The sequence below is a fragment of the Lepus europaeus genome, chromosome 20 (genome assembly GCF_033115175.1).
Source record: "Lepus europaeus isolate LE1 chromosome 20, mLepTim1.pri, whole genome shotgun sequence".
NCBI lineage: Eukaryota > Metazoa > Chordata > Mammalia > Lagomorpha > Leporidae > Lepus > Lepus europaeus.
In genome coordinates, this window is record NC_084846.1 from 33239339 (window position 1) to 33265834 (window position 26496).

The window sequence follows — 26496 nt, forward strand, 5'->3', positions numbered from 1 at the left end:
GGATTGGGGGGCTTCTAGAACCAGAGAGCAAGATGGACATTTGCATGGACCCCTCAGAGCTGAGACAACTGTTAGGAGCAGGCCTTTGTGTCCAGGCTGATGGCTGTCATGGGTATTTGCCAAAACCAAGGTGGGGGGGGGGGGCAGTACTTTTCAGGGGAATGTTTTTAAAAAGTAGGTAACTCTACAGTTAGTCCTATTAATGCCGAATGGGCAGAGTAGGCTGCAGCAACTTCCAGGCTGCTCTGTGCCGAGACCACGACCCCCACCCCCTCCACTGGCTACTGAAAGGAGCTTGTTGAGTGACAGGGTCATCTCCATCTCCTGTACGGTGTTGTTAACCTTTCCGGGGCTCAGTATGGAAGAGGGGATCTCGGGGGGGGGGCCTTGGAGGGCAGGGGACCCTTTGGAATACAGTGCAAGGGAAAGGTTTATCTAGTGGCGAGGTGGCTCAGAGTTAAAGCTCAGAAGGCAGACAAGGGTCTGACTCTCCATTTTGCCTCTTGCAAGTTTTGGAAAAGCCAATTATTTAACTGGTCCGTGCCTCAGTTTCCTCATCTGTCAAATGGAGACATAACTACGGTCCTCAGCCTGTGGTGGGGAAGACTCCAGGACTTGACACGTGAACAAGCCCTTAACCCTTGGTCACAGCAGAACCAGGGGAGAGCACAGCCCACACTCTGGGAGCCACCTGTTGGCGAAGCACACGCTCGATCGTGGCCCCGCTCTGCTGGCTGGCTTGACAGGCCTCCCACAGAGCAGCTGGGTGAGCTGTTCAGAGCAGCTTCACCGGCTGAGGCTGGGGAACAGAAGGGAGCAGTGATTAGAAAAGTCATAGATGGTCCTGAAATCTCTCTCATCTAGTCACTAATTCCAATGCTTTGCATCAGAATTAGTTAAGGGGCTAATTTAACTCTTTAACGACGAAAGGGCAAGGCTGGGTGAGGACAATAAGGACTTAAGATAATCCACAGAATAGAAGATGGCCCCGAGTCACTGCAGACAGTGTGGCGGGAGCTGGGCATGCAGGTGTTCCTTCTGGGGAGGTGGTTTCTGGAGGGGTCAGCAGAGCAGCCCAATGGAAGGGCTGTAGACCCAAGAAGCAAGTTCCCAATTCTTGGGCCATACCCCAGGAGGCTTTAGCATCTTTCATGAACCCGTTCTGTTGTGGGTTACACTGTGTCCTTCCCCTACCAAAATGCATAGGTTGACGTTCTGGTCCCCAGGACCCCCAAATGTGACCTTGTTCAGAAATAGAGTCATTGCAGACATAATTCTTACAATGAAGTTGTACTGGCATAGGGTGGTTCCTTTGTCCAGTGTGAGATGTCCTTAGAAGAAGTGGAGATTTAGACATAGCCACGCTCAGAGCAAAGAAAGCCATGTGACAGGCAAGAGAGTGAGATGAAGCTTCTACAGGCCAAGAAATACTAAAGATTGGGACAAGAGCCACTGAACAGGTTCTCAGAGCCCTCAGGAAACACCCTTGATCTTCGATTCGTAGGCTCCAGGACTGTGAGACAGTTTCTCCTGGTGCCGTTGCCCGGGTCGGGTGCTGTCACAGCAGCGCTAGCCCGTGCTGTGTCACCGGCTGCACTCCACAGGAGTGTGCTGCTTACGGAGAGCGAGCTGGAGATTGGGTTAGAACGAGCGGCGCCTTGTCCTCTCCTGACCCTGGCACGGGTCGCTGTTGCAGGGCCTAGGTCTGATTTTAATGCACAGCCAGCCAGCTGCAGAGAAGGACCCACACAGGCATCTGGCATTCCTGGCTCTTTTCTCCCGTGGCCCCTCTCCTGTCATGGGAGTGCTGTGACACTTTAGAATAAAGAGGCCTCCATGGATTCCCCAGCCATGCTGAAGACCTGGACTTGAGGTTCTGGTATGCTGCTTTGTGGTAAAGTGTGGTAAAATTGTGCTAAGGTACACTTCAAATATAATTAGCCACTTACCGTGGCTAGTGTTCAGTGATGGTAAGCACATCCACCTGTACACCGTCCACCTCCAGAACACTTGTCCTGCAAAGCGGAGACCCCAGACCCGTTAACCAGCAACTCCCTAGTTCCCTCCCCCCGGCATGTCCCCTTCTACTTTCTGTCTCTATGAATCTCGACTCTAACTCCCTTAGATACATGTAATTCTGCTCTGTTTGTCCTCTTGTAACTGGTTTGTTTCACTTAGCGCAGTGTCCTAGAGTTCCACCGTGCTGTAGCATGGGCCAGGATGCCCTGCCCTTGTGTGGCTATGCCACGTGCTGCTCATCCGTTCACCTGTCGCCGGGTGCTTCAGCCGTGTCCACATTTCAGCTCCCACGAGTGCAGCTGTGAACAGCATATCTTCCAGAACCTGCTTGTCCGTGGGATTGCTGGGGCCTATGGTAATTGTTTTCCATCTCTGAGCTGTTTTCTACAGCTGACAGCACACTCGCATGGCCACCAACCCTGCACCAATGTTCCACCTGCTCACAGCCTTAGCAGCACCTGCCATGTTGCTCTCTATCCTGATAGTGACTCTGTGTTTAGTTTTTAACCACTGAATTCATCCACAGAATGTACACAGCGGAGGTGGGAACTGGGCACAGTGGCCGAGCTGCCGCTTGGGGCGCCCACATCCTCTATCAGAGTGCCTAGATGGGAGTCCTGGCTCTGCTTCCAATGCAGCTTCCTGCGAATGCACACCCTGGGAGGCAGCAGTTGATGGCTCAAGTCGCTGCCATCTAAGGGGAGACCTGGACAGGGTTCCAGACTCTTGGCTTCAGCTTGGCCCAGCCCCAGATTTTGCAGGCAGGAATGAACCAACAGATGGAAGATCTCAATCTCTCCTCTTTCTCCCTTGTAAATAAATATATTTAGGCCGGTGCTGTGGCTCAATAGGCTAATCCTCTGCCTGCGGCGCTGGCACACCGGGTTCTAGTCCTGGTTGGGGCGCCGGATTCTGTCCCGGTCGCTCCTCTTCCAGTCCAACTCTCTGCTGTGGCCCGGGAGTGCAGTGGAGGATGGCCCAATACCTTGGGCCCTGCACCCCCATGGGGGACCAGGAGAAGTACCTGGCTCCTGGCTTCAGATCAGCGTGGTGCGCCAGCTGCAGTGGCCATTGGAGGGTGAACCAACAGAAAAGGAAGACCTTTCTCTCTGTCTCTCTCTCATTGTCCACGCTGCCTGTTAAAAATAAATAAATTTTAAACATAGTAGTACACAATGCAGGACACTGTTGAACTGAGTGTTCTGAAGATGCCAATCAGAAAACCATATCCGCTTTCATAATTTTCTTTGTGACTTTGTGAGCACATTTATTCATGAGACACAAGACAGAAGACTGGGCATTCACTTCAGTTTTTTGTTTTTTGTTTTTTTTTTTTTTTTTTATTGTAGGCTCAATGCATTTAGAGACATTTCCAAGGGCAAGCATGACTAAGGACGTTATCTGGTCTGTAGGTATTTGTACAAAAGACTGTTAAGACTACAAGGTCAGTTCCCCCTGCAGGAAACAGGAAGATTTTTTTTATTATTCCCTGCTAATAGTGTTTTTCAGGCAACACATTTAAATTCTCACAACATGATTGCAAACGTGTACATATTGGTTCCCACGAGAAATCTGCATGGGACATTGCAGGGTGTTTGGAGTCAACCAGACACAGCACACTGGGACACAACCACAGGAGGGGAGCTGGGACTTGGACTGTGGGATGAAACGCCACAGCTACGGCTATAGGGAAGCGTAAGGGAGTGCTGGAATGGGACCGCCGTACTCGCCACCTGCCACTCTCAGCGAGGCGGGTGCTCCCCCCAACCTCCCTGCTTCCCTCCTAGAGCTGAGCTCAGTGGAAGAGCTTCCTCCAAGGGCAGATGGCTCTTCAGTCAGGAGCGCACCGGTCTTATCTGGCTTCCCCGTTGGGCCAGCCATAGGGTATTTGACACCAGGGCCACCGTGGGATGATCGGTGAGGAAGCAAACTTGCCTGGCTGATCATCCAGTGTTCAGATCTAACGATTTGCCCAGTAGTAAAGGAAGTTACTGCCGAGGTGCTCTAGGACCTGCCTGCTCTGTGAGCTTGTAGGATTAGGGCTCCTGATAGTAGTAATACAGGGGTTTACCGCGGTGACCGGGACCTCAGAGTCGCCATCATCTTGATTATGTACTTATTCTAACTGGAGTCACACACCTCTCCAACACTGACCAAGTACTAGTTCTGTTCCCCTAATCCATTCCTCCTGGAGCCTGCACCCTTGTGGGTGAAGGTGGGCTTTACCTGTGCTGAATCCCATCCCCTGGTGAGGGCCACGAGAGTGGGGAATGACATGACACCGTCAGGGCCGTCCTTGACGTGCGCCACGTCTTCTCCCTGCACAAAGCACGCACAGCCGCTGCCACCCCAGTCTTACTAGGTACACAAAGGGTATTCTAAGAGGCTGTTTCACACTGCGCCCTTCAAACATCACTTCCATATTTCATTGTGAATATTCTCGCCTGTCTTACCTTCAGAAGAGCTGATAATTCTGGCCAAGTAATGATCCATGTAATAAGCATTTTTTCCATTTAAAAGCAAACACCCCACCACTGCCACCATGAACAGCCTGCTGAAAATCCAACAACTTTGCAACTGTTCATTTAGTAGATAACAGTCACTCAACATGAGTCTAAGCACAACAGCAGGTTCTTTGCTGTTGTCTTGTGTTTCACCATCCATCCCAAAGCACAAAGAAGCCACCTGTGGGCCACCTCGGTGCTTGATGATCCAAACCAAGGCCAGGTTACCCTCAGCCAGGCTATGCCCCCAGTTGGCTGTAGCGCCCTCTAGTGATCAGTCTAATACATCACCGTCAGGACCACTTGACCACAGTCTACATCCCCTCTCAGAAGCAGCCTCTGGGTTTCCCACCACGTTGCTGGGTAATGCATGAGGCTGGCAAGGCTAGCCGCGACCTCCGTGTGACCCATAAGAGGGATGTGGTCTCCCTACACTGCTTTGGCTCAAACCCTGAATCAGTGCAGCTGTCTCAGCCATGTCAGACCTGATGATCTGCTCCCACACTGGGTGGTGGCGACGAGACCACACCATGAAATTCAGAGTGACTGCATCATCTTGCTTTCAGTAACCACTTGGCAGGTGGACTTGGGGGAGGACAAGTACCTGCATTCTCCTTGCACCTCACCCCTCCCCTTAGCACTTGTGGACAGACGCTCTCAGAGTGGCCGCTCTACCTAAGGGGAAAGCCCGAGTCAAACCTGCACAAAGCTCAAAGGCACAGAAGCCACCACTACTGACGCCATCATCGGCCAGCTGAAATGCTCTTCCCCCTCTCACTCGGAATTTACAAAACGGCCGAGCGCAAAGCCCACACTTAAGGGAGGATCGGTGGAAAAAGAGGTCGTTTTGCAGCCGCTGCTGCCCAGGTGGCATCTATGTGACGAGGGGCGTGGTCTCCCACGTGGCCTGGGACACTCCTGTGGGGAGGCATTCACTCAGGCCACCTCCGAGACGACAAGCTCTCACAATGGTCCCATCTGCCACTTCCTGCCCGGATGGCGCTCTCCCACTGGCTGCTTTCTTAGCAATCGCTTCCCCTAACCATCGCTAGCCCCATGCCACTTCCAGAGGAGTCGAGAGTTTCAGCAGATGGAGAGGCCCCTCTCCCCACCACCATCCCCTCACTTTCCCTGCTGCTTTGAAGACAACTACCAGGACATGTGGGGTGTGAGGACTTGGTGGGGAGGAGTTGGAAGCTGGCCACTTCACACACACATTTGTAGGCTTTCCAGGCTGGCCAGGCAGGGCGGGGGTGGGACGGTTAACCCGCAGAGAATGCGTCTCCATCCATCTGCCACCTGCCTGCCCTCTGTCTTCCCAAGGCTAAGCCCATCTGCTCTGCCCTGCACTTTCTATGCTGTGCTGGTGAGCCAGATCCTTTATGTGGACACCAGGTTGAAACAGATCCATTTAATCCAAGCCTCTGTGCAGAGATAATGGAGTGACTGCTCAGAGGCCAGCTACGCCACCTGAAATCTAGAGAGTCGATAGTTTGTCCTCTCCCTCCCCTCCTGAGATGCACAGCTTTGTGGGCTGTTGAAAAGGTCCTAGACGAGACGCTGATGACCCGATCCGGAACCATGTCTACCCAGGGCTGCATCCAAGTGGCAGGAGTGCCTGTGGGGAGACCCACATGGTGGCCGACAGGTGACCAGGTCTCCTGCACAGGACACTTCTGGGGCCCACCGCATAGGAGCACGGTACATGGGAAGACGGGTTCTTCCAGATCACGGGAACAAGGTGGGGACCGAGGACCAGGAAGGTTCTCCCTGTTGGTCTTGTCCCCCAGGAGACACGTGCAGGGCCACTGACATGCACTCCAGTGAAGGGGAGCCGGAGAGCCACCCCCTCAACTCCACACACAAGAGCCCTGTGCGTGCAGACAAGTGCCTTTTGTTAACCTGCAGGACCCGTTACGCAGAGGAAGAGTGAGATCCCGCAGAGAGGCCGCTCCTCCCGCCAGCCCGGCCCTGCGGAGCCTTCCCCCCCCAGGTACGAGGCACTCTGCCACCGAGGGGAAGGCTACTGAGCCTACTGTCGCTGAAACACAATGACAGCAGCCTCAGGTCCACAGTGGGTCACACGGACCAATGACAGGCCAGCAGGAGACAAGGGACCCGGCAAAGGAGGGCAGCCACGCTGCAGACCGGGGCGGGAGGGACACGGCAGGTTGAAGGCAGGCCGCCAGGGAGCAGGTCCGTCCGGCTTGAGAGGGAGGCCACATCTGTACGTTCTTGGTTTGCTCAAACAGCAGAGGGGCGTGTTTTGCTGGTAACTTAGTAAGGTGGGAAGTTTTAAATAAGAAGGGGAGGGGGACGCTTACTTCACTTAAAGAACTTGATCTCCGTGTCAACACAGTCATAGAAAAGGTCTCCCACTTCGGCGGGGTCCAGGGGCGCGGAGCTGCTCAGGATCTCCTCCATGGCCTCCAGGCCTTGCTTCTCCAGCTCCAGCATGGTCTTCCTCAGCTGCTGACCCTGCTCCTGGGGGGGAAGGACACGGCCACTGTACACGTAAGCAAGACGCTGGGCGCTGTCGCCCTGCACACCAAAGGCCTCCGGGGTCCCCTGGCCTCCTGCCCCACACAACTGCCATGGGGGCTGTTCTGGAATGCCAGTGCACTGTCACATTCCTGCTCAGGACACCTGCACACTCCTGGCACATCCAGACTCCTGTGGGACATGCAGGGGAGGCCCTGGTGTCACAGGAGTCCCTCACTCACCTGACCTCTTGCTGTGGAACCCCCTCCTCTTCAGCCGAGTTAACTATCACCTTCCTCCAACCCACGCACTTGCTCCAACCACTGCACAGTAGTGCCGCCCTCCCTCCACACTTGGTCACCTTGTGCCTATGTTGTGCAGGCTTCCTTGGACCCCCAGTGCACTGCCTTAACTCCCGCCATGTCACTATCTCCCCATCATGTGCTGTTTTTCCCACGCGGCGGTGACCGCCATCGGACCTGGGCGGAGGGAACGGGCCCGTCTGTCCTCCATGAAACACTGTCCAGAGATGCTTGTTAAGGGAAGGAAAGAATGGATAATAAACACCTGCCATGTCCATATTCTTCCGAGACGCTGGGAGCCCTTCTCCCTGGCAGGAGTCATTCATGAACAGGCGATGACTAAAGCCTTCACCTGCCCAGTGAGTCCCAGAACAGAGAGGCGGCTCCCCACCCACCCCTTCCTCCTAATGCCGCCTTGACTCAAACCAAGAGTCATTTCTCAATGCCAAAGCCCACTCGCCTCACCCCTCTTTGAACACAAGGCCCTTTCTCCCTCTGCATTCTCACTGACAAATATCCAGATCATTCACCAGAAAGGGCCTTTTCAGCCTACGTGGGGATAACTGTCTCCCCCTCCCCCCATAAGGGGCAGCAGCGGGAGCTAACTGGACAGCCCTGGGGAAAGCCTGGCTCAGTGTGGTGGCAGCGTCCTCGGCTCTGGGGAAGCGTCTGCAGGGCCGCGTCTGTGGACACGGCGGGAGTCCTACGAAGAGTAAGGCCGCCCTGCTCAGAGACGTCTCCTGGATCCGCCTGCGTTCGCTGCTGGGCTCGGTCCCTTCCAGATGGCCCACCACGCCAAACGAGGAAAACAAGCTCACCCGATTCGTGCTGCCATCTCCCTAACCCATGTCCCTTCTCTTCGGGACAGACTGGACCCACTAAAGGTGGTGACATAAGGCTTGGGCGCAATGACTGCGCAACCAACCCCCTCATGCTGTCCTCCTTCCTGCAGCAAATGTGAGCACCTGGAAGCCCAGCACGACTGGCTGCCGTGGGCTCCATGAGTGCAGGAGCCGCCTGGCTGCTTCCCTCGCTTGAGCTGATGTCCTGGAACTTCACTGACCAAAGCTCGTGGGGCGTGGGGGCAGCGGAGCTGCGTGTTGAAGAATGACTTTTTTCTTTCCATCAGGAACTCAAGAACCTTTTTCTAAACTATGTATTATGATAAAGTTTACCTTTTTTTAAAGAAAGATTTATTTATTTATTTGAAAGTCAGAGTTACACAGAGAGAGAGAGAGAGAGGGAGAGAGAGTCTTCCATCTGATGGTTCACTCCCCAATGGGCAGCAACGGTCAGAGCTGCACTGAGCCGAAGCCAGGAGCCAGGAACTTTAAGGTTCACCTTTCTACCTGCCCGTCAACGTATGGTTCACTGCCAAGCAGTCCGTTCTCACGGGTGTGCAGCTCTCTCCACCACCCACCTCCAGGGCTTTTCTGAGAAATACTCCTTTGAAGCAACATACGACGGCATCTTTAAATAAAGCGTCGGGAGGCCAGCATTGTGGCCCAGAGGGTTAAGCCACCATTTGCAACACCACATCCCACATGGAAGCCTGGGTTGAGTCCTGGCTGCACCACTTCCAATTCAGCTCCCTCCCAATGCACCTGGGAAAGCAGCGGAAGACGGCCCTGGTGTTTGAGCCTCTGCTACCCACATGGGAGACCCGGATGGAGTTCCAGTCTCCTGACTTCAGCCTGGCCCAGTCCCAGCCAATGCATTCACTTGGGAAGTGAACCAACAGGTGGAAGAGCTCTCTTTCTCCCTCTCTCTGTTACTCTACCTTTCAAATAAATAAAACTTTTTAAACAAAGCATTGTTATCAAGTACAATGTTTTACTTCCTAAAGTACATGAAGAACTTCAGCCCATCAACAGCTGCCTCTACTACAACTTCAGGACTCCATTATCCTGCGTGAACCGTCTCAGCCTGCCGGGCTCCAGAATAAGCTCAGAGGCACAGGCTGTTTCACTGGGCAGGGAAAGCAACAGCAGCATCCTAGGAAGGACCTGTTCGTGCTGGAGCGAAGGGCCATGACCACAGCCACCACTCCCTCCCGCCACGGCCTGCCCCGCTCACCTGGTCACTCTCGAGGATGGAGCGGGCCCACTCGTGGGCCCTGTACAGCTCGTGCCGGCGGTCAGGTTTCTCCTGGAATCGAGGCTCCTTTTTGGCAGGGTCGTCGTCCCCAAAACAGGGAGACCGCGTTTTAGGGACGAGTTTCACATCATCGACAAAGATGAAAGGCTTGAATATGGACCTGCAGAGAGACGGCAGAGGCACATCAGGCACTGAGCCCGGGGCCTGGGGATAAAGGCTGCCCTTTTATTCGGCACACATTGCCTGTGGCCCGCGTTGTGGCGCTGTGGGTTACACTGCTGCCTGCAATGCTGGATCTCATCTGAGCGCCAGTTTGAGTCCTGGGCTGCTCTGCTTCCGATTCAGCTCCCTGCTAATGCACCTGGGAAGACAACAGAAGACGGCCCAAGTGCTTGGATCCCTGCCACCCAGATGGAATTCCAGGCTCCTGGTTTCAGCCTGCCTAGCCCCAACTGTTTGGGGATTTGGCGAATAAATCAGGGGATGGAAGATTCCCCCCACCCCGCGCTCTCTACCTTTCAAGTAAATAAAGTCAGTCTTTAAAAACAAAAACCATTTCCTGAGCCAACTAGCAGTGGGTGGCGGGTGGTGGTGGGCGGATGCGTGCCAGGAGGGACACAGCTGCGAGTTTTAGCATCTATTTTAGTAAAACTAACAGCCATTGAAAAGCTGCAAAATTCTTCCATTTACAGCAGCGAGTCATCTAAACAGACGCTGCTTGTTCTGGAGCGGCCGGGTGAGAGGTCCCTTTGAGCTGCACACAGGAAGGCTAACAGACACACGGCGTTCTGAGGAGTCGGAGAACAGGCACCTGGGGGCCTCTCCCCTGGCTCCCTGGGAAGTGGCATCCTTTAAAGGAAGGGTCTTTAGTTTTCTGGGTTTGGGTCTGGGTTTTCTGAGGTTCTACCTGCTGCCAACTCTTGGAAGATCCCAGACAGAGTCGAGAAGGGGACAGAGTAAGACAGATGACAAGATAGGACCCCCGAGGCCCCAAGGGGGCGGTGCCGCAGAGAAATGGAGGTGTGGCTGTGGGACAGAGCTCATGCCGGTCAGAGGCGGTGGCTGCTGCCTTGCTCTTTCCTATTTGGTAGGGTGGATGCACCTTGGGGAGACGGCAGCAGGTGCACCCGTGTGCTTGCAGGTGTGCGTGTGTGGGGTGAACATGCACAACCATGTGCAGGTGTACACATGACTTATGCAGCCCAGACACACATCAGGTCACACACACCACACACACTCACATATATATACACACACACACACCCCAAAAGGGCCATGCATGCGAAGTGCGGTGGCCTGAGAACCCAGGCTGACACTGTAACACCAGGGACACAACTGTATCGCCCCCTCTCTCTACACCCAGAAGAAACCCTGCTGGCTCACAGGGTGCTTGCAGTAGGCACAGGTCCCTCCGGCCCCAGGGGTGTCCTGTTCTTAGCCACGCCACGGGCAGTGCCTGCAGTAACCAGAGGAGAGGACGCACCACACACACCAGCTGTCGGCAGGTTGGGGTGGTCAGAGTCAGGCATCTTCTCTCAACAGGTGCACCTCGGCCTGCTCCAAGGTGCCCCGAATGGGTTAGAGGGGGCTGGGGTCTGATTCCTGAGGCGGCCAGAGCAGCCTTGCCAGTGTGCCATGCGAACATCTTCCTACGCACCGAGATGTGAACAGGCCTGAGAACCAATGGCCGTTTGTTCCCCAGACTGTGATCTTGGAGTTGCAGCATTAGCTTCACCTGCAGGAACTCAGACCCCACCCCTTCCTGCTGGACCGGAATCTGCATGAGAACAAATCCGGGGGGGGGGGGGAAGGTGGGGGGGTGGGGGGGTGGGGGGGTCCCAGAGGACCCTTGTCTGAGAAGCACTGCCACAAGGTCATGAGAAATAGCCCTTACACTGGTTCCCTGTGGTGACCAAGAGAGGAAAGGGGTGGGTGTTTGGCTTAGCAATTGAGACACTAGCTGAGACATCTGTATCCCACATCAGAGTACTGGGGTTCAAGTCCCAGCCCAGCTCCGGATCCAGCTTCCTGCCAATGCAGACCCTGGGAGACAGCAATGATGGCTCAAGGAATTGGGTCCCTGACATCCACATGGGAGACCTGCATTGAGTTCCTGGCTCCCAGCTTCATCCTGGCCCAACCCTGGCTAGTGTGGGCATTTAAGGAATGAATCAAAAAGACGGAGCACTCTCTTTTTCTCTCAAAAGATAGAAAATAAAGATACTCGGGGCCAGTGCTGTGGTGTAGCAGGTTAATGCCCTGGCCTGAAGTGCCAGCATCCCATATGGGTGCCGGTTCTAGCCCCAGCTGCTCCACTTCCGATCCAGCTCTCTGCTATGGCCTGGGAACACAGCAGAAGATGGCCCGAGTCCTTGGGTCCCTGCACCCACATGGGAGACCCAGAAGAAGCTCCTGGCTCCTCTTTGGCGCAGCTCCAGTCATTGCGGCCATCCGGGGAATGAACCAGTAGATGGAAGACCTTTCTCTCTCTCTCTCTCTCTTTGTCTATCCTTCTCTGAAACTCTGTCTTACAAACAAATAAAATAAATGTTTAAAAAAAAAAAGACAAAGAAAATAAAGACACACAATATGCAAAACTGGGGGCAGACTCATTTCATTTGAATGTCAAAAGCAGCCCAGGCTCTGCACCTGGTACTCTTTAAGGACCGGTGTCAGGAGCTCTGCTGTTCTCTGAAGTGAGGCAAACACAGGAGGGCATTTCCGGAAGATCATGCAGAAATGGAAAAGTTTATTTTGGTGGGAAAATTTTTGAAATCGATGAGTAGCTTTTCTTTTATATGCATTTTCCATGAACTTTTTAGATACCCTTTGTATGCATAAATTTTAAAAATGTTTCCACCAAAAGAAACCAAAATCTTTTAACCAAAATCTTTCAACCCCAATTTCCATGAACTTTATGAAGCGTCCTGGTCCCATCTGCTGGGAATCCAACAGAATGCAAGCTGGGTCATGCCAAGGCCCCACCCTGCCTGTCACCAGAGGACGTCCCCCAGAGGAGCTGCCCTTGCACAGGAGGAACACACACCTGGGCTTCCCACAGGCCCCTGTAGGCGATCACCCCTCCTCCCTCCTATGATGGCTGGGCGTGACAAAGGAATCAATGCGAAACTGAAACCTGTCTAAAGCAATTCTGATTACATGGAGATGACTCCTCTAAGGGCTGTGGTTTGAGGGTTTACTGAAGGGCAGTAATGGGGAGGGGAGAGGAGCAGACAGGGCAAGAGCGGGGGTGGGGGGGGACGCATGCACGCCCATCCCAGAGAGACAGGTGGAGGGTACACTGCTCCGGGCCCCTCTGGTCTCTGACAACACAGCTGCACTCAAGGGGGAGGCACCCACACTCTCTTGCAAGGCCATGCAGCAGCACTTGGAGCCTCCTCGGTTGGCACAAGCTCCCTCTGTAGCAGGGACCTGCACCTGCACAGGCCACACCCTCTCTGCTCCAGAGCTCCGTGCTGAGCCCCCTTGGGGCTGGGCGACTGCCCCGCAGCTGCAGAGCCCAGGCTGGAGAGGAGACCCTTTGGGAGAAGAGCTCCCCCTCCCCATTTCCAGCCTGCCCCAGGCCACACTGCCACCTGACACAGTGCCCCCACACCACGCCACCCAAAAGCCCGAGTGGGAGTGCTGTTCTCATCAGGCCGAGGCGTGACGCGGAGCACAGCGCCAGCTCCCGGGCTCTGACTCATAGCTCTCTGCAGAGCTGTAGCCTTGAGTGACGTATGAGCCACAGCCAAGAAACGTGCCCTTTCCAGGCCATTCCTTGGAACCAATGCACCAAGTCAGGGTAAAAAATCTGTTTCCGATCATTTGTCTTCTCATCTGGCAGGAAAGCAAAACAATGCAAATCTCTAACTTCACAGAGTGTAGCACCATTTTCAAAACGTTCGCATTCAACTCTCATGGATTCTTATTCGTTCATTCAGTATGTGTGGAGCGCCAACTGAATACCAGATGCTGTTCCAGATACTAGGGATATAGCAGAGAGCAAGGCAGGGCAAAAAGTTCTGGCCCATTTTACCGATGAGATGACTGAGGCTCAGAGGCGCACAAAGTGCTTTGTCCAGAGTCACATTCCTACTAACTGGAATTTAGAACTAAATTCAGATCTCCTAAATCCGGAGTCAGATTCCCCCACCACCCCTCACCCTCATATCCTTCTGCTGCACTGTTCAGGTGGGCGCTACAGCATTTCACTATCAGTGAGAATTTTACTTTCAGTATCCAGGAAATAGGTCGGCCTCAGACATGGCTGTGTTGTTGCTGAAGGCACAGAAGCTCCCCCAGTGACTAAGCCAGACTTGTGTTGTCACCCAGAGTCCCTGGCACAGGAAGGGGCAGCCTGAAACCCTTACCCAGAAGTCTGTGCTCAGGGTGCCTGATCTGAGAGGTGCCTGGAAACACTGGTGCCTCCAGACATGCAGGTGTCCCTCTGAGCCGTTCACCCCGGGTCACTCCCACTTCCCTGTGCCTCGCTTTAATCACAAGGTCAAAGTCACAGGCGGCTGAGAGCAGAGCCAGTCCGCGAGGGCAGCTTCCACTTCAGGGAGAAAGAGCACCAGTACGTTAGGAGCATGGGACACCTTCGGCACGGTGAGCAGATCCAGGAGCGCTGGAGGGTGCCGAAAGTCCCAAGAGCAGGCTACAGAGAGCAGAGCGACGGCGTTGGAAGGATCCAGAAGACTGGAAGTGGGGGTGCTGCTTTCCCTGGGGCCCTCAGCTCTGCCTGTCCATGCCCTACAAGGCTCCAAAGCCTGTATAAGTTATGGTGTCCAAAGCTCATAATGATTTCTCCAGTTAAAAAAACAAAAGCTGTCACCTGTTGCTAACATTCAAATTATGCAAAGATAGTGTCTGGACCAATCCAACAGAGGCTCCCAAAATTAACACAGTGTGAAGAAGAGAGGAAGCAAAGAAAATTCTCTCCCTCTCTCTCTCTCTCCACACACACACACACAGAGACACACACATGCACACAGACGCACACACGCACACAGACGCACACACACACAGTCCCTTCTATCTCCCCCTCAGCTCCCTGCCACCAGCTAAAACAGGTCAAACACCCTGCTTTGCTGGAAAGTCCTCTGTTTATTCACCATCGTGGTCCACCCTTCCAGTACCTTGAGAATCTGTGTATTTCCCCAGATGTGGGCAGCTGCCAGGGTTGTGCTAGACTGACAACCACATCTCTGCCAACAATACGCCCAGACTGACAGTGTTTGCTGGTCTCTGTGGTATGAACACTCCCACCGTGACACCTCTCAGCCACCAACATCACCCAATGTGGAGGTGGGCAACCCCTCCCCGGCGGCAGCACACTCTGAGACCGAATTTTATCCCGTCTTAAAGTGCTAAGGTGCCTCTCTGTTGTGTCCTGTTCAACTCTTCACATCAGTGGAGCTTAACCAAAGCTGGTTTCCCAAGGCGGGAGCCAGGACGCTGAAGCCCATTTGCAGGAATGACTGAGGTCCCTGCTGACTCAGCAGAAGAGGGGCATGATGGGATTTAGCATCTCAGTGAAATCAGCGGAATGACGTTTGCTTCTCTCTCGATCATTCCAGCTCTCAAACTTACACAGTGCCAGGCACGTGGGAGGAAGGGAGGGAGGACGAGGACATGAGAGCAGATCTGGAACTACTACAGTGAGCAGAGGACAGTGGAGGGTCCAGGCGGACAGAGCCGCAGCGAGAGCACAGCCTTCAGTTCCAACACGAACCGGGCGGTGTTGATGGCACACCTGGGCCAGCTCTGTGACCATCTCCTGTCAGTTCACTGCCCTGACACTACCTCCAGAAAGTGTCTTTCTAATCATTAAACATCAGCAGAGGCCAGCTCAAATCCCCTAATTCTACGACCTAAAAACCTCAGAGTAGGTAAACACCCTTCCTGCTGAGAAAACACTAACAGCTGAACATGCCCCCAGTACAGAGACAATGAAATATTGAATACAGGGGGGAAAAAAAAAAAGACCTGTAACAGCTCTACGGCCACACTTAGAAGCAAAACTCATAAAACCATGGAATATAAAAAGGGACGTCTTCCAGAAGGGCCTTAATCGTCTACAAGGGCTTTGCAATTAATTTAACAAGAAAGGATTTTCTTTTAACATGACTTGAAGTTTTCCATCTTAAATATTAGAAGGCCATTTCCCAACTCATTTCTATAATCGCATTAAGCCATGTCCTGCAGTCTAGAAAACACAATTGCTTTACATTAGTGCCAGAGCACCACAAAGCCCTGTCTCCTACATAGTTAGGGCCAACAGGGTTGGGTCAGTCCAACCCGATCCTTGAAAAACTGCTGTTTCCCAAAGAACATCGTCCAGATACTTTACTGAACGTTCCACACGCTTCAAACAGAACTCCAGATGTCCACAGTCATCAGAGTCTCCCAGGAGGCTGCAAGCAAGGTCAAAGACACCACAGAGGGCTGGGAGCCCCAATTCTACCAGACCCAAAAAGCGAGTGGACGGTGGGGCCACGGAACCGAGGGCTCAGAACTGGGAGACAGAATCAAGAGAAAGCAGCTGGAGAAGTCTCCAAGAGGTGGCTGGGAACATGGCCAAGTGGCAGAGGCTCACCCAGTGAGGGCAGCTGGGCTGGTTTAGCAAAGGGGTTGGGGGTAGAGGAGGGCAGAACCTAAAGACCAGCCTCCTCCCGGGAGGATGAGCCACAGTAACGGTGTGCCATGCTACCCGGCGCCCCTGTGCCTTCGCACACACTGTTCTCTCTGCCCAACGCTATTCCTGCTTTTTGCACCTAATACATCCACTTTCCCACCACGCCCAAAGCTCCCAAGTTCCTGCCTTTGTGGATTATCCCTTCCACTGTCCCATGTAGGTCTCCTCTTTCTTTATGTACACATCATCTCTGGTGCCCAATGTGCACAGAACACAGTAGGTGTTTAATAAGTGTTTGCTGAATGGCTAAATGAATGAAAAACGAATAGCTTATCATGAGCTCAGCTTATCAAGTCTTGCTGAGGACCTACTGATACAGGCAGCTGTTTTAGAGGTCAGGTGCCTGGCTTATCTCGAGTCACCTAAGAAAGAGTTAGATGCAACCGTTGTCTTACATTCCTGAAACAAGAGGAGCTGTCTCTTGGCTGAAGCGTGTGGGCAGAACATATATGTTTAGCTGCAAAGGAAATGAAATTAAGGAGCACAAATTCCCTGACAGCAGATTCAGAGGTGTAACAGGGGACATTCAATAGCTTTCAGCTGGCGGAACACGGGAACAGCACCAGAGAACCCACCGACACAGGCAATCTTCTAGAGTTTTCCAGACTGAGGTCCAGAATTACCTGACGGAATCTTGGTCCACCTAAAGCAGCGATCCTCACAGTGAACAGATTTAGCAACCCCGGGTGGGCGGCTAGCTCTGAGCCACTGACACGTGACGTGGGGTACACGTGACGTGGGTACACGTGACGGAATGCTCTCTGCCGGCTCCATCAGAGATGGCCTGCGTAAGCCCGGGCTCACCTGCGGTGCACTGACTCGGGCTAGCTCATTTAAAGGTAGGGGCCAGTGCTGTCCCCACTGCACACTCCCAGAAACTGGAGCTTAGACAGGCTAAGCATCCAGGTGAACTTATCCAGTCACTGGGTGACGGAGGTGGGACTTAGATCCTGACAATTCGTTCCAGGAGCTCTGTTCCTAGCCAGATTGTGCAAGACTGCGCCTCTGCTGAAGGGTGTGGTCAGAAAGCAAAGCCTTAAAGCAGCAGTCAGCGCACGTGCAGCCACTTCAGCCTGCACTCTGCCGTCCTAGAACCTCGGGGAAACAGGCTAACTCCTGGGCGCTCCAGGTCTCTCTGCCGCACTGTGTTTATCTTTGTGATCCTCGCCTAAAGCACAGCATTTAGTGCGCGATTCACACTCAGTAAATATCTGATGCATTTAAAACAACTGGACTCCATGATAGTGACAAATCCTATGAGATGAAAGCCAAGAACTTGACTTAATCCAGGAGTGGGTACCACCCAGCCTGCATGTGAAGCCTGTGCAATCCTTTGCTCTGGCCCTCCCAAGGTGTCCACAGGTGGGACTCAAAATTCAGTAAGTCTGTAGCAGGCTCGTTTTTAAATTGATCATTTTGATGGTCCACAAACGATGTTATAAATATCCAAATGGCCCTTGGCAGGAAAAAAACGTTCCCCACCCCTGGTATTAATCAAACTCTCTGTGCTACACCGCCCACACCGAGGCCGGTTGAAAACTGGGGCTTTGCTCTCCAAGGGGAGGTTGTGGCCAAGGAGCTATCAGTGGAAGCCCATGATGGCTGCCTGCGAGACTGCACGTCGGGCAAACCTGGAAGGGTCTGGGGTCCCGGTGAAGTAGTGGATGCACGGCAGGCTCCTATTCTGAGGCAGGACAGACGCTACACTGGCCGTGGTGAGGAAGGATTCCGAGTCTATGCAGACCCCACTGGCTTTGTCCCGTAAGACATCGATCATAGTCTGCACGGTGATGCTTTCTGTGAAAGAGAGAGAGAGAAAGGTTAAGAGAGAGAACAACCAAGCTACCAACCAAATCCATTCTAACAACCAAGCTACCAACCAAATCCATTCTAACAACCAAGCTACCAACCAAATCCATTCTAACAACCAAGCTACCAACCAAATCCATCCCCTGATGTTACGGCGAGCAACAGAACGACCCAATGATAGAATATATAGTTCCCAGCTTCCCTTGTGCTGAGCTGTGGTCATGTGGTAAATTCTGACCAATCAGTGGCGAGCAGACCTGGGATGTACAAGTTCCTGGTGACGCCATGAAAAGGAACTCTGTCCTTTGCTTCCCTCTTCCCCCTTCCTGCTGGCTGGGAGATGTCTTCCACAAATGGAAGTCAATGTCGAAGCAGAGTAACCCATTAGCTCAACATAACATGAGAGAGAAGGGAACGTGCATTGTCTCTAAGCCACATTAGTGTGGGGTCTCTTCGTCAGTGCAGGTACTCAGCAAGCGCAGTACTCAGCAGGCAGCCATGAGAAAGCAGGAGCCGTCTGCGCACGGCACCCGGGCTCACTCTCCCACGCTGTCGCCGGGCGTGCTCAGTGCTGCACTTGGAGAACGACACTCAGAATGCTCAGAGCCATCAGCAGGACTGGGTCCAGCTCCGGAGAAACAGGAAAACGGGGCCCTGACCGCACAGCTCCCCACGCTACACGCTCCCCTCTGGCTACAAACCATTAGAACACTATCTCAGTCCTCGCTCGAAGACGGACACTGGGCATCACACAGGAGAAGGTTGCTCACACAACTCACAGCCTCTGTCAATCTCCATGACATGTCATGCCTGAAACTATTAACAACAAGCCCTTGATTTCTTCAATTATCCCAGGTTGCAATGTCTTGTCTCAGAGGGAAGTTATTAATTTAAATCAGAATCCAACAGACTGGCGATGCCTCTTGAATTTCTTTAAATCTCCCTCTCCTATGTTTCCTTCCTGCATCTTATTTGTCAGAGAAACTGGGTCACTGTCCTGCAGAGTCTCCCACAGTCTGCACTGGCAGATGGCGTCCTCCAGGTGCCATCTCAAACGTTCCTCCACCCTCCGTATTTCCTCTGAACAAGCACCCAAACCTGGCAGTTTCATCATTGAGTGCTATTGTTTTGGCAAGACTATTTAATAATTTTCATCTGACTAGTTTTTTTTTTTTTTTACTAAAAACCATTAAGAGTTTTTTCAAAAGTTTCCATTTGAAAATTAATACTTTCTCACCATTGTACCCAAAACATAGTATTTGAATCCTACAGAAAAAGTCCTAAAGTGTTCTTGTAGATCAAGGTCAGGAAACTGTTTCTTAACGAGCCAGACAGTAAATGTTTCAGGCTTACGGGTCCCTAAGTCTCCACTGCAATTTCCCCTGTGCCAACCGCTCACCTCTGCCATGAAAGCACAAAAGCAGCCATAAATACATGAGTAAGTGGAGGTGGCTGTGTTCCAATAAAGTTTTATTTACAACACAGGCAACAGTCAACAGGTCCCAGCTTGCTGACCTCTGTTGTAAAGGGTCGAAAGTCTGACTTCACACACTATACTGGCAAACACAGAGTGTGACCATGGTGGGTTTCTTGGAAGGGTCTGCACTCCCACAAAGGTAACAAGTCATCCAGGCACCACATTTACCTAACCATGCATTCTGCTCAAGTCAGCCACTGGGTGATAGAGAGCTTGCAAGGAGAATTCAATAATTCAACTCAACCAAGGTCCATGGAACAAAGGACAACACAGGCATCACAGGGGGACCCAAGGATGAGCCGAAGACAGCGTGCCTGCCCTCAGTGCCCCACAAGCTAACAGAGAAGTCACACACAGAAACAGGAGCAAGGAAGGCTATACAACGACATCTGTGTTCAAAGGAGAAACAACACCGACCGGGGCAGGAAACCGCCATGGATGAGGACGCACCGTGTAACAATAAGCACAAGGTGTCTTCCGGCCTGCAACCAGGGACTCTGGGCGCTAGTCGGCGTTCACACCCAAGGTGTACTCTCCCCTCCTCTTTTCTGCTGCCCCTCACAGGTGCAGACAAATCCTCTGAAAGCCCTGCCACGTACAAAGGTATGCGAGACAGAACCAGCCCGGCCACGTGAACTCACCTTCTTGTTTGTCTAAGCTGTCTTTGCCCGCACAGCAGTCTAGGTGGTCATCAGCTGGAGAAAACACTTGGGAAAAATTGAACTCGTCCTCTCCGGTCCACCAGCCTTGACTCTGAGCATAACTCCTGAGCTCAGGGTGCTCTTCATCCACCTTGGTGGTGAGCGACAGCTGGTTGGAAATGCACTTCACTCCCTCTGCACAGAGAACAAAGCCCAGTCAGTTCAACACACACGCTTATTAACCAAAAAATGGAAATGGACCAGGACGCCTTCCCTGGATCTCTGACTTGAACTACAGATTCCATTTTTTGAGAGAGAACACTTGGTCCTTCTGCCAGGACACTTCCTAAAATGCCTGACGTTGGGTGCAGTGGGTTCAGTCACCATGTGGGATCCTGCGTCACATATCTGAGTGCCTGGGATCCAGCCTGCCTCCACTTCCAACCCACTTTCCTGCTCATCACCTCGGGGTAGCACATGAAGGCCCAAGTACTTGGTTTCCTGCCACCCACATGGAAGATCCTGCCTTAGCTCCAGCTTCTGTAGACATCTAGGGAGAGAACCAATGGATGGAAGAACTTAACTGCTCGCTCGCTCGCTCGCTCTCTCCCTCCCTGTGTGTGTGTGTCACTCTGCCTTTCAAATCAATACTTTAAAAACAGCCTGTCTGGGCCGGCGCCGTGGCTTAACAGGCTAATCCTCCGCCTTGCGGCGCCGGCACATCGGGTTCTAGTCCCGGTCGGGGCGCTGTATTCTGTCCCAGTTGCCCCTCTTCCAGGCCAGCTCTCTGCTGTGGCCTGGGAGTGCAGTGGAGGATGGCCCAAGTGCTTGGGCCCTGCACCCCATGGGAGACCAGGAGAAGCACCTGGCTCCTGCCTTTGGATAGGCGCGGTGCGCCAGCCGCAGCGTGCCGGCCGCAGCGGCCATTGGAGGGTGAACCAGCGGCAAAAGGAAGACCTTTCTCTCTGTCTCTCTCTCTCACTGTCCACTCTGCCTGTCAAAAAAAAAAAAAAAAAAAAAAAACACACAGCCTGTCTGGACTGGGAACTATCACATTTAAATTTTTCTTAGTATTTATTGGACAGAGAGAGAGAAAACATGCTTCTATCTGCTGGTTCACTCCAGAAATGCCTGCACGAGCCAGAGCTGAACCAGGGTTGTCTGGAGCCCAGAACTCAATCAGCGCAGGGACTCAAGTACGTGAGCTTCACCTGCTGCATTAATGCATCCCAGGGTTCATCAGCAGGAAGCTGGAATTGGAAGTGGAGCTGGGCCTTGAACCCAGGCACCCTGGGGTTGGGCTGCAGATGCCAAGTGGCAGATTACTGCATTTTAAATGGGCAATAGTCACTTTACTAATCCTAAATTTGCAATCAAAAGGAAATATAGGAGGCCCTTCATACTAGGGAAATAAACCCCAGCATTCACTACTTACAAGATAAGCAAAAGGGTCTTTGAAAAAGGCACTGTGTCAACAAGACTTAGAAATCCACCAGAGATCCCTCCACAGCGGTGCTCAGAGGCATCTGTAGAGATTCCCCCGCCCCCGCCCCCACCAGCTGGAAAACCTCTTCATACCACCACTCCCTGCCCAAATGTACATGATTAAAAAAATACCCATACTGCTCCATTCGACTTTATTTCAGTTCTCAACATTTAGAAAAACATGGTGGCGATCACCTGGAATATCCTGGGGAATACGGGGGTGGGGTAGGGTGTGTGTGTGTGTGTGTGTGTGTAGAGAGACAACTTTCCGGGGTGTATGTGTGAAGAGAGAGAGAGAGAAATATCCAGGATTTTTTCTCAGAAACACAGAAGCGCAGCTACATAACCTAGGAGCAGGAACGCCTGCGTCCCGCACGCACTCCACCTGGATAAACGAGGATTCAGGTCAGGATTTCTGCTCCGCTCACAGCTGGCGTCTTCTGCAAAGTCAGAGCTTCGAGCACACAGAGGGGGACCTGGCTCGAAGGTGCTGCCAGGGAGCAAACACTAAGAAGTCCCTGTAGCAGCTCAAAAGGGCCATTCATGTCAGCTCCTTCCAGGAAGCACCTGGATCTTCCCCATCCTTGAAGGATGACAAGAGAGTGGAAGCCTAAACTACAAGTGCAACCAAGCCATGCCTTGCTCGAAGGTGCTGCCAGGGAGCAAACACTAAGAAGTCCCTGTAGCAGCTCAAAAGGGCCATTCATGTCAGCTCCTTCCAGGAAGCACCTGGATCTTCCCCATCCTTGAAGGATGACAAGAGAGTGGAAGCCTAAACTACAAGTGCAACCAAGCCGTGCCTTGCTCCTAGAGACGGGGTCAGTGCCACACTCGGGACTCCCATAGGAGCTGCTTCACAGACTCTCACTTCCAAAATCCGCATTCCTGGCTATGGGCATTGGCCCCTTGGCACTGTCTTTTCCAAGGGCATCATGAAAGTAAAATGACAAGCAATTAAAAAATAAGCAAGTCTGCCCTAAAGTGATTCTACATCACTCATACTTGGCAATGAAGAAAACAATGACCTCCTGCGAACAACCCCGTAGCAGCTGTTTTCCTAGAGGGCTGACTCAGCACACGCTCGCTCCCGGGCATTTTAGATGGGGAGGACAGAGTGTGTTCAATGCTACTGCAATCCATCACATGGCTGTGGGCTCAGAGGGCAGGAAATCAAGGAGCCCAAGAAAGCGCTGGGGGCGGGAGGGAGGTTATTAAATATTTAGTGAGAGACGGTATTCATTTTGTGGAGATTGATTTTTAAGCTATGTTTGAAGGGCAGCGCGGCTTCTGAAATGCAGTTTCGATCAATAGTCTTAGGTTCTATTTCAAAGCAACGTGACAGCTGCTAAGCATGGACCGCGAGCCCTCTTGCTAGACTTCATCTCGGGAGACTTGTTTTATAAAGGAGCTTGACGTTTCTGGCTGTGGATGAGTTGGAGACCTGGAGGGCCACTCTGGCTATCTTCCTTCTACAAATGCTGCAAGAGCTGGACAGGCAGGCACACACCCTGGCAGTGCATACCAGGTACACGGGGTAGAGACTGCCAGGACTGTTCTGTGGCTCCTTATGGGCACTGCTCACCCATTCTCTGAGAATCAGAAGCAGATGGCTCCTCTTCCGGGCAGACCCGGCCTTCACACAGATTGTTCAGATAACCACTGTCTAGATTTTTCAGCCTCAGCAGGGTCACTTTGTACATGGTACAGAGAAGCCCTGATCACAGGACGGTGCACAGAAAACAAGAGACTGGATTCCTAATGACTGCAACAGATGTACTCCTAACCCAGGTTGGATTTGGTTCCAATATCCCATGGCAGGGATGGCTAACAGGTTTAATCCCTAACATCGATTATGATTAACAGAAGAGACTGCCTGGTCAAGTTAGTTGAGAAATATACATAGGCCAGCATAGGTTTGATAGGGGAAGAATGCTGTGATCTACTAGTTATGTCTGGCATGGGCATGGGCAGTGAGAATGGCAGGGTACACACCACGCATGTATCATCCCATCAGTCACTTCTCTCTTACGACCCCTTAATCCTCTCAGGAGCCCTGTGACCCGTTCTGGGACTCCACCTTGTCTGGAATATGAAGGTGGCGGGATGTGGTGACAAAGACCACCCTCCCCACCCCCAAATGTCCCCTTAACCAGAGTTGTCCCAGAAGCAAGGCCCTCCAGGGGCCACAGAGTAGACATCTAATCCTTCTGTGTTGGTCACAGAGTCCTCTGCCCTCCAAGGGACCTTGTCTCACAGAGAAACGGCCTGGTTGGCCCAGAGTCACCCAACAGCCCCCACACAGAACTCGACACCTGTGTCACAGGAACCCCCGAAGCGCAAAGAGCCACAGGGTTGGGGCAACAAAGGGCAGCTCCCCATGGAAGGGATCTGTTGGCCTATTATGAAGGAAGACTCCCTGTCCCCTTAGTCAGTGAAGGCAGCATGGAACAGCGGGGAGCTGTTCTGAGGCCTGCCCAGAGCCTACAGAATGTTGGGCACGAACTTCCCCGGGGCTGACTTCCCTTCACCCAGGTCTGGGAGGTGCCAGGTTCTTCTCCGGAAGTGAGAGGCGTGCCTCCACACCAGGGTCCAGCACAGACAAAGGCAGCAGCAGAGTAGGCCTGCCCAGGGCCCGACGCTGCGCCCCCGGCCCACACCCAGCCTCACCACCCCTCACCACCCCCTCCCACTTACCTGTGACTCTCTCGGCAGCCCAGAACTTCCCGACGGTCTCGAGCACCCAGGCCTCCTCACGATCCACGATCAGGAACGCGCTCTGGAAGCTGTGGCAGGAGCTGGCATCTTCGTAGTAATTCCCGCCCTGGCCATGCTCTTGCAGCAAGGAGACGATGGCATCTAAGGCCTCTTTAGCTGTTGTCCCTCTCTCTAAACCAAGCCTGGAGTCAAGAGACAAATGTCAGCTGATTCACGCCACCACGAGATGTTGGCCCGCGTCGTCAGAGCACACCACAGGTGCAGGCTGCCACGCAAAGCCACAGACCCCGCTCACGTCCTGGGACATCCCCCTTCCGCATAGGCAGAAGCAGCCAGAGCCAGTGGCTTCTCTCTGAGGAGGAGGCTCTGCATTCCCCCTTCCTCTTCTCTGGTTCTGTCTCCCACAAGCTGGCCAGCTCGGCTCTGGCCCTTAGCCAGGCTCCTTTTCTGTGGCTTGTGCTTCCCCTACCCCCGGCCTGGACAAAAAGAAGCATCTGCTGTCTGCTGGGTGCAGAGCTACCTCTTGTATTCTTTTTTTTGACAGGCAGAGTTAGACAGTGAGAGAGAGAGAGGCAAAGAGAAATGTCTTTCTTCTGTTGGTTCACCCCCCAAATGACCGCTACGGCCGGCATGCTGCGCCGATCTGAAGCCAGGAGCCATGTGCTTCCTCCTGGTCTCCCATGCGGATGCAGGGCCCAAGCACTTAGGCCATCCTCCACTGCACTCCCAGGCCACAGCAGAGAGCTGGACTGGAAGAGGAGCAACTGGGACAGAATCTGGAGCCCCAACTGGGACTAGAACCCGGGGTGCCAGTGCCGCAGGCAGAGGATTAGGCTAGTGAGCCATGGAGCCGGCCCTATCTCTTGTATTCTATCACATGTATTTTGCTTACTGCCATGGCCTGAATGCTTGTGTCCCCCCATAATTCAAGGGCCACAAATCAATCCCTGATGTGATGACATTGGCAAGCAGGGCCAATAGGAGGTGATGAGACAGAGAAGACAGAGCACTTGTAGCCACCTTAGTGTCCTTATAAGAGACCCCACCTGTGATGCCAGTATCCTGTATGAGCCCCAGCCTGAGTCCGAGCTGCTTCACTTTTTTTTTAAAGATTTATTTATTTATCTGAAAGTCACAGTTGCACAGATAGAAGGAGAGTCAAAGACAGAGACAGAGACAGAGAGAGAGGTCTCCCATCCACTGGTTCACTCCCCAGTTGGCTGCAATGGCTGGAGCTGTGCCAATCCAAAGCCAGGAGCTTCCTCTGGGTCTCCCATGAAGGTACAGGGGCCCAGGACTTGGGCCATCCTCCACTGCTTTCCCAGGCCATATCAGAGAGCTGGATTGGAAGTGGAGCAGCCGGGACTCAAACCGGTGCCCACATGGGATGTCGACACTGCAGGCAGCGGCTTTACTCACTACACCACAGCGCTAGCCCCAGCTGCTTCACTCTGATTCAGCTCCCTGCTAATGTACCTGGGAAGGCAGCAAAGGATGGCCCGAGTACTTGGGCCCCTGCCACCCACGTAGGGGACCTGGATGGAGTGCCAGGCTCCTGGCTTTGGCCTGCTCCACTCCTGGTCATCACAGTGATTTGGAGAGTGAACCAGTGGGAGTAAGATATATCTGGGTGTGTGTGGGTGTGTGTGTGTGTGTCTGTAATCTGCCTTTCAAATAAAATAATAATGGTGATAATAACAATAAGAGAGAGAGAGAGGCCCCAGAATCCATGCCTCCCGAATACAGCAACACTGAGGCGCAAACGTGAAAATACAGAGAGTTAGTGCCTAGAACCGCGGAGGTGAGGAGTGAATTTCAGGAGGGAGAGCACCATGGCAGAGAAACACATGACTGTGAGACACAGTGCTTTCTTTCTTTTCTTTTCTTTTCTTTTTTTTTTTTGAAAGATTTTTATTTATTTACTTGAAAGTCAGAGTTACACACACACACAGAGAGAGAGAGAGAGAGAGAGAGAGAGAGAGAGGTTTTCCATCCATTGGTTCACTACCCAACTGGCCGCAATGGCCAGAGCTGTGCCGATCTAAAAGCCAGGAGCCAGGGGCTTCTTCCAGGTCTCCCACATGGGTGCAGGGGCCCAAGGACTTGGGCCATCTTCTACTGCTTTCCCAGGCCATAGCAGAGAGCTGGATCGGAAGTGGAGCAGCTGGATTCCAAACCGGCACCCATGTGGGATGCTGACACCTCAGGCCAGGGCGTTAACCCTCTGCGTCACAGCACCGGCCCCTGCAGTGCTTTCTGACTCTGG

General features: G+C 52.9%; 1 protein-coding gene across 1 annotated transcript in view; it reads right to left on the minus strand.

Annotated features, from left to right (window-relative positions):
• Positions 1–3329: 3329 nt before the first annotated feature.
• The window catches only part of SCRN1 (secernin 1), a 65533-nt gene continuing 42366 nt past the window's right edge, over positions 3330–26496 (minus strand). The window contains exons 4-8 of the mRNA XM_062178595.1: positions 24210–24412; positions 20031–20225; positions 17735–17900; positions 9383–9563; positions 3330–7007 (exon numbers count right to left, since the gene is read on the minus strand). Coding sequence (XP_062034579.1) covers positions 6849–7007; positions 9383–9563; positions 17735–17900; positions 20031–20225; positions 24210–24412 — 904 coding nt within the window. The 3' untranslated portion in view covers positions 3330–6848. The remainder of the gene's footprint in view (positions 7008–9382; positions 9564–17734; positions 17901–20030; positions 20226–24209; positions 24413–26496) is intronic.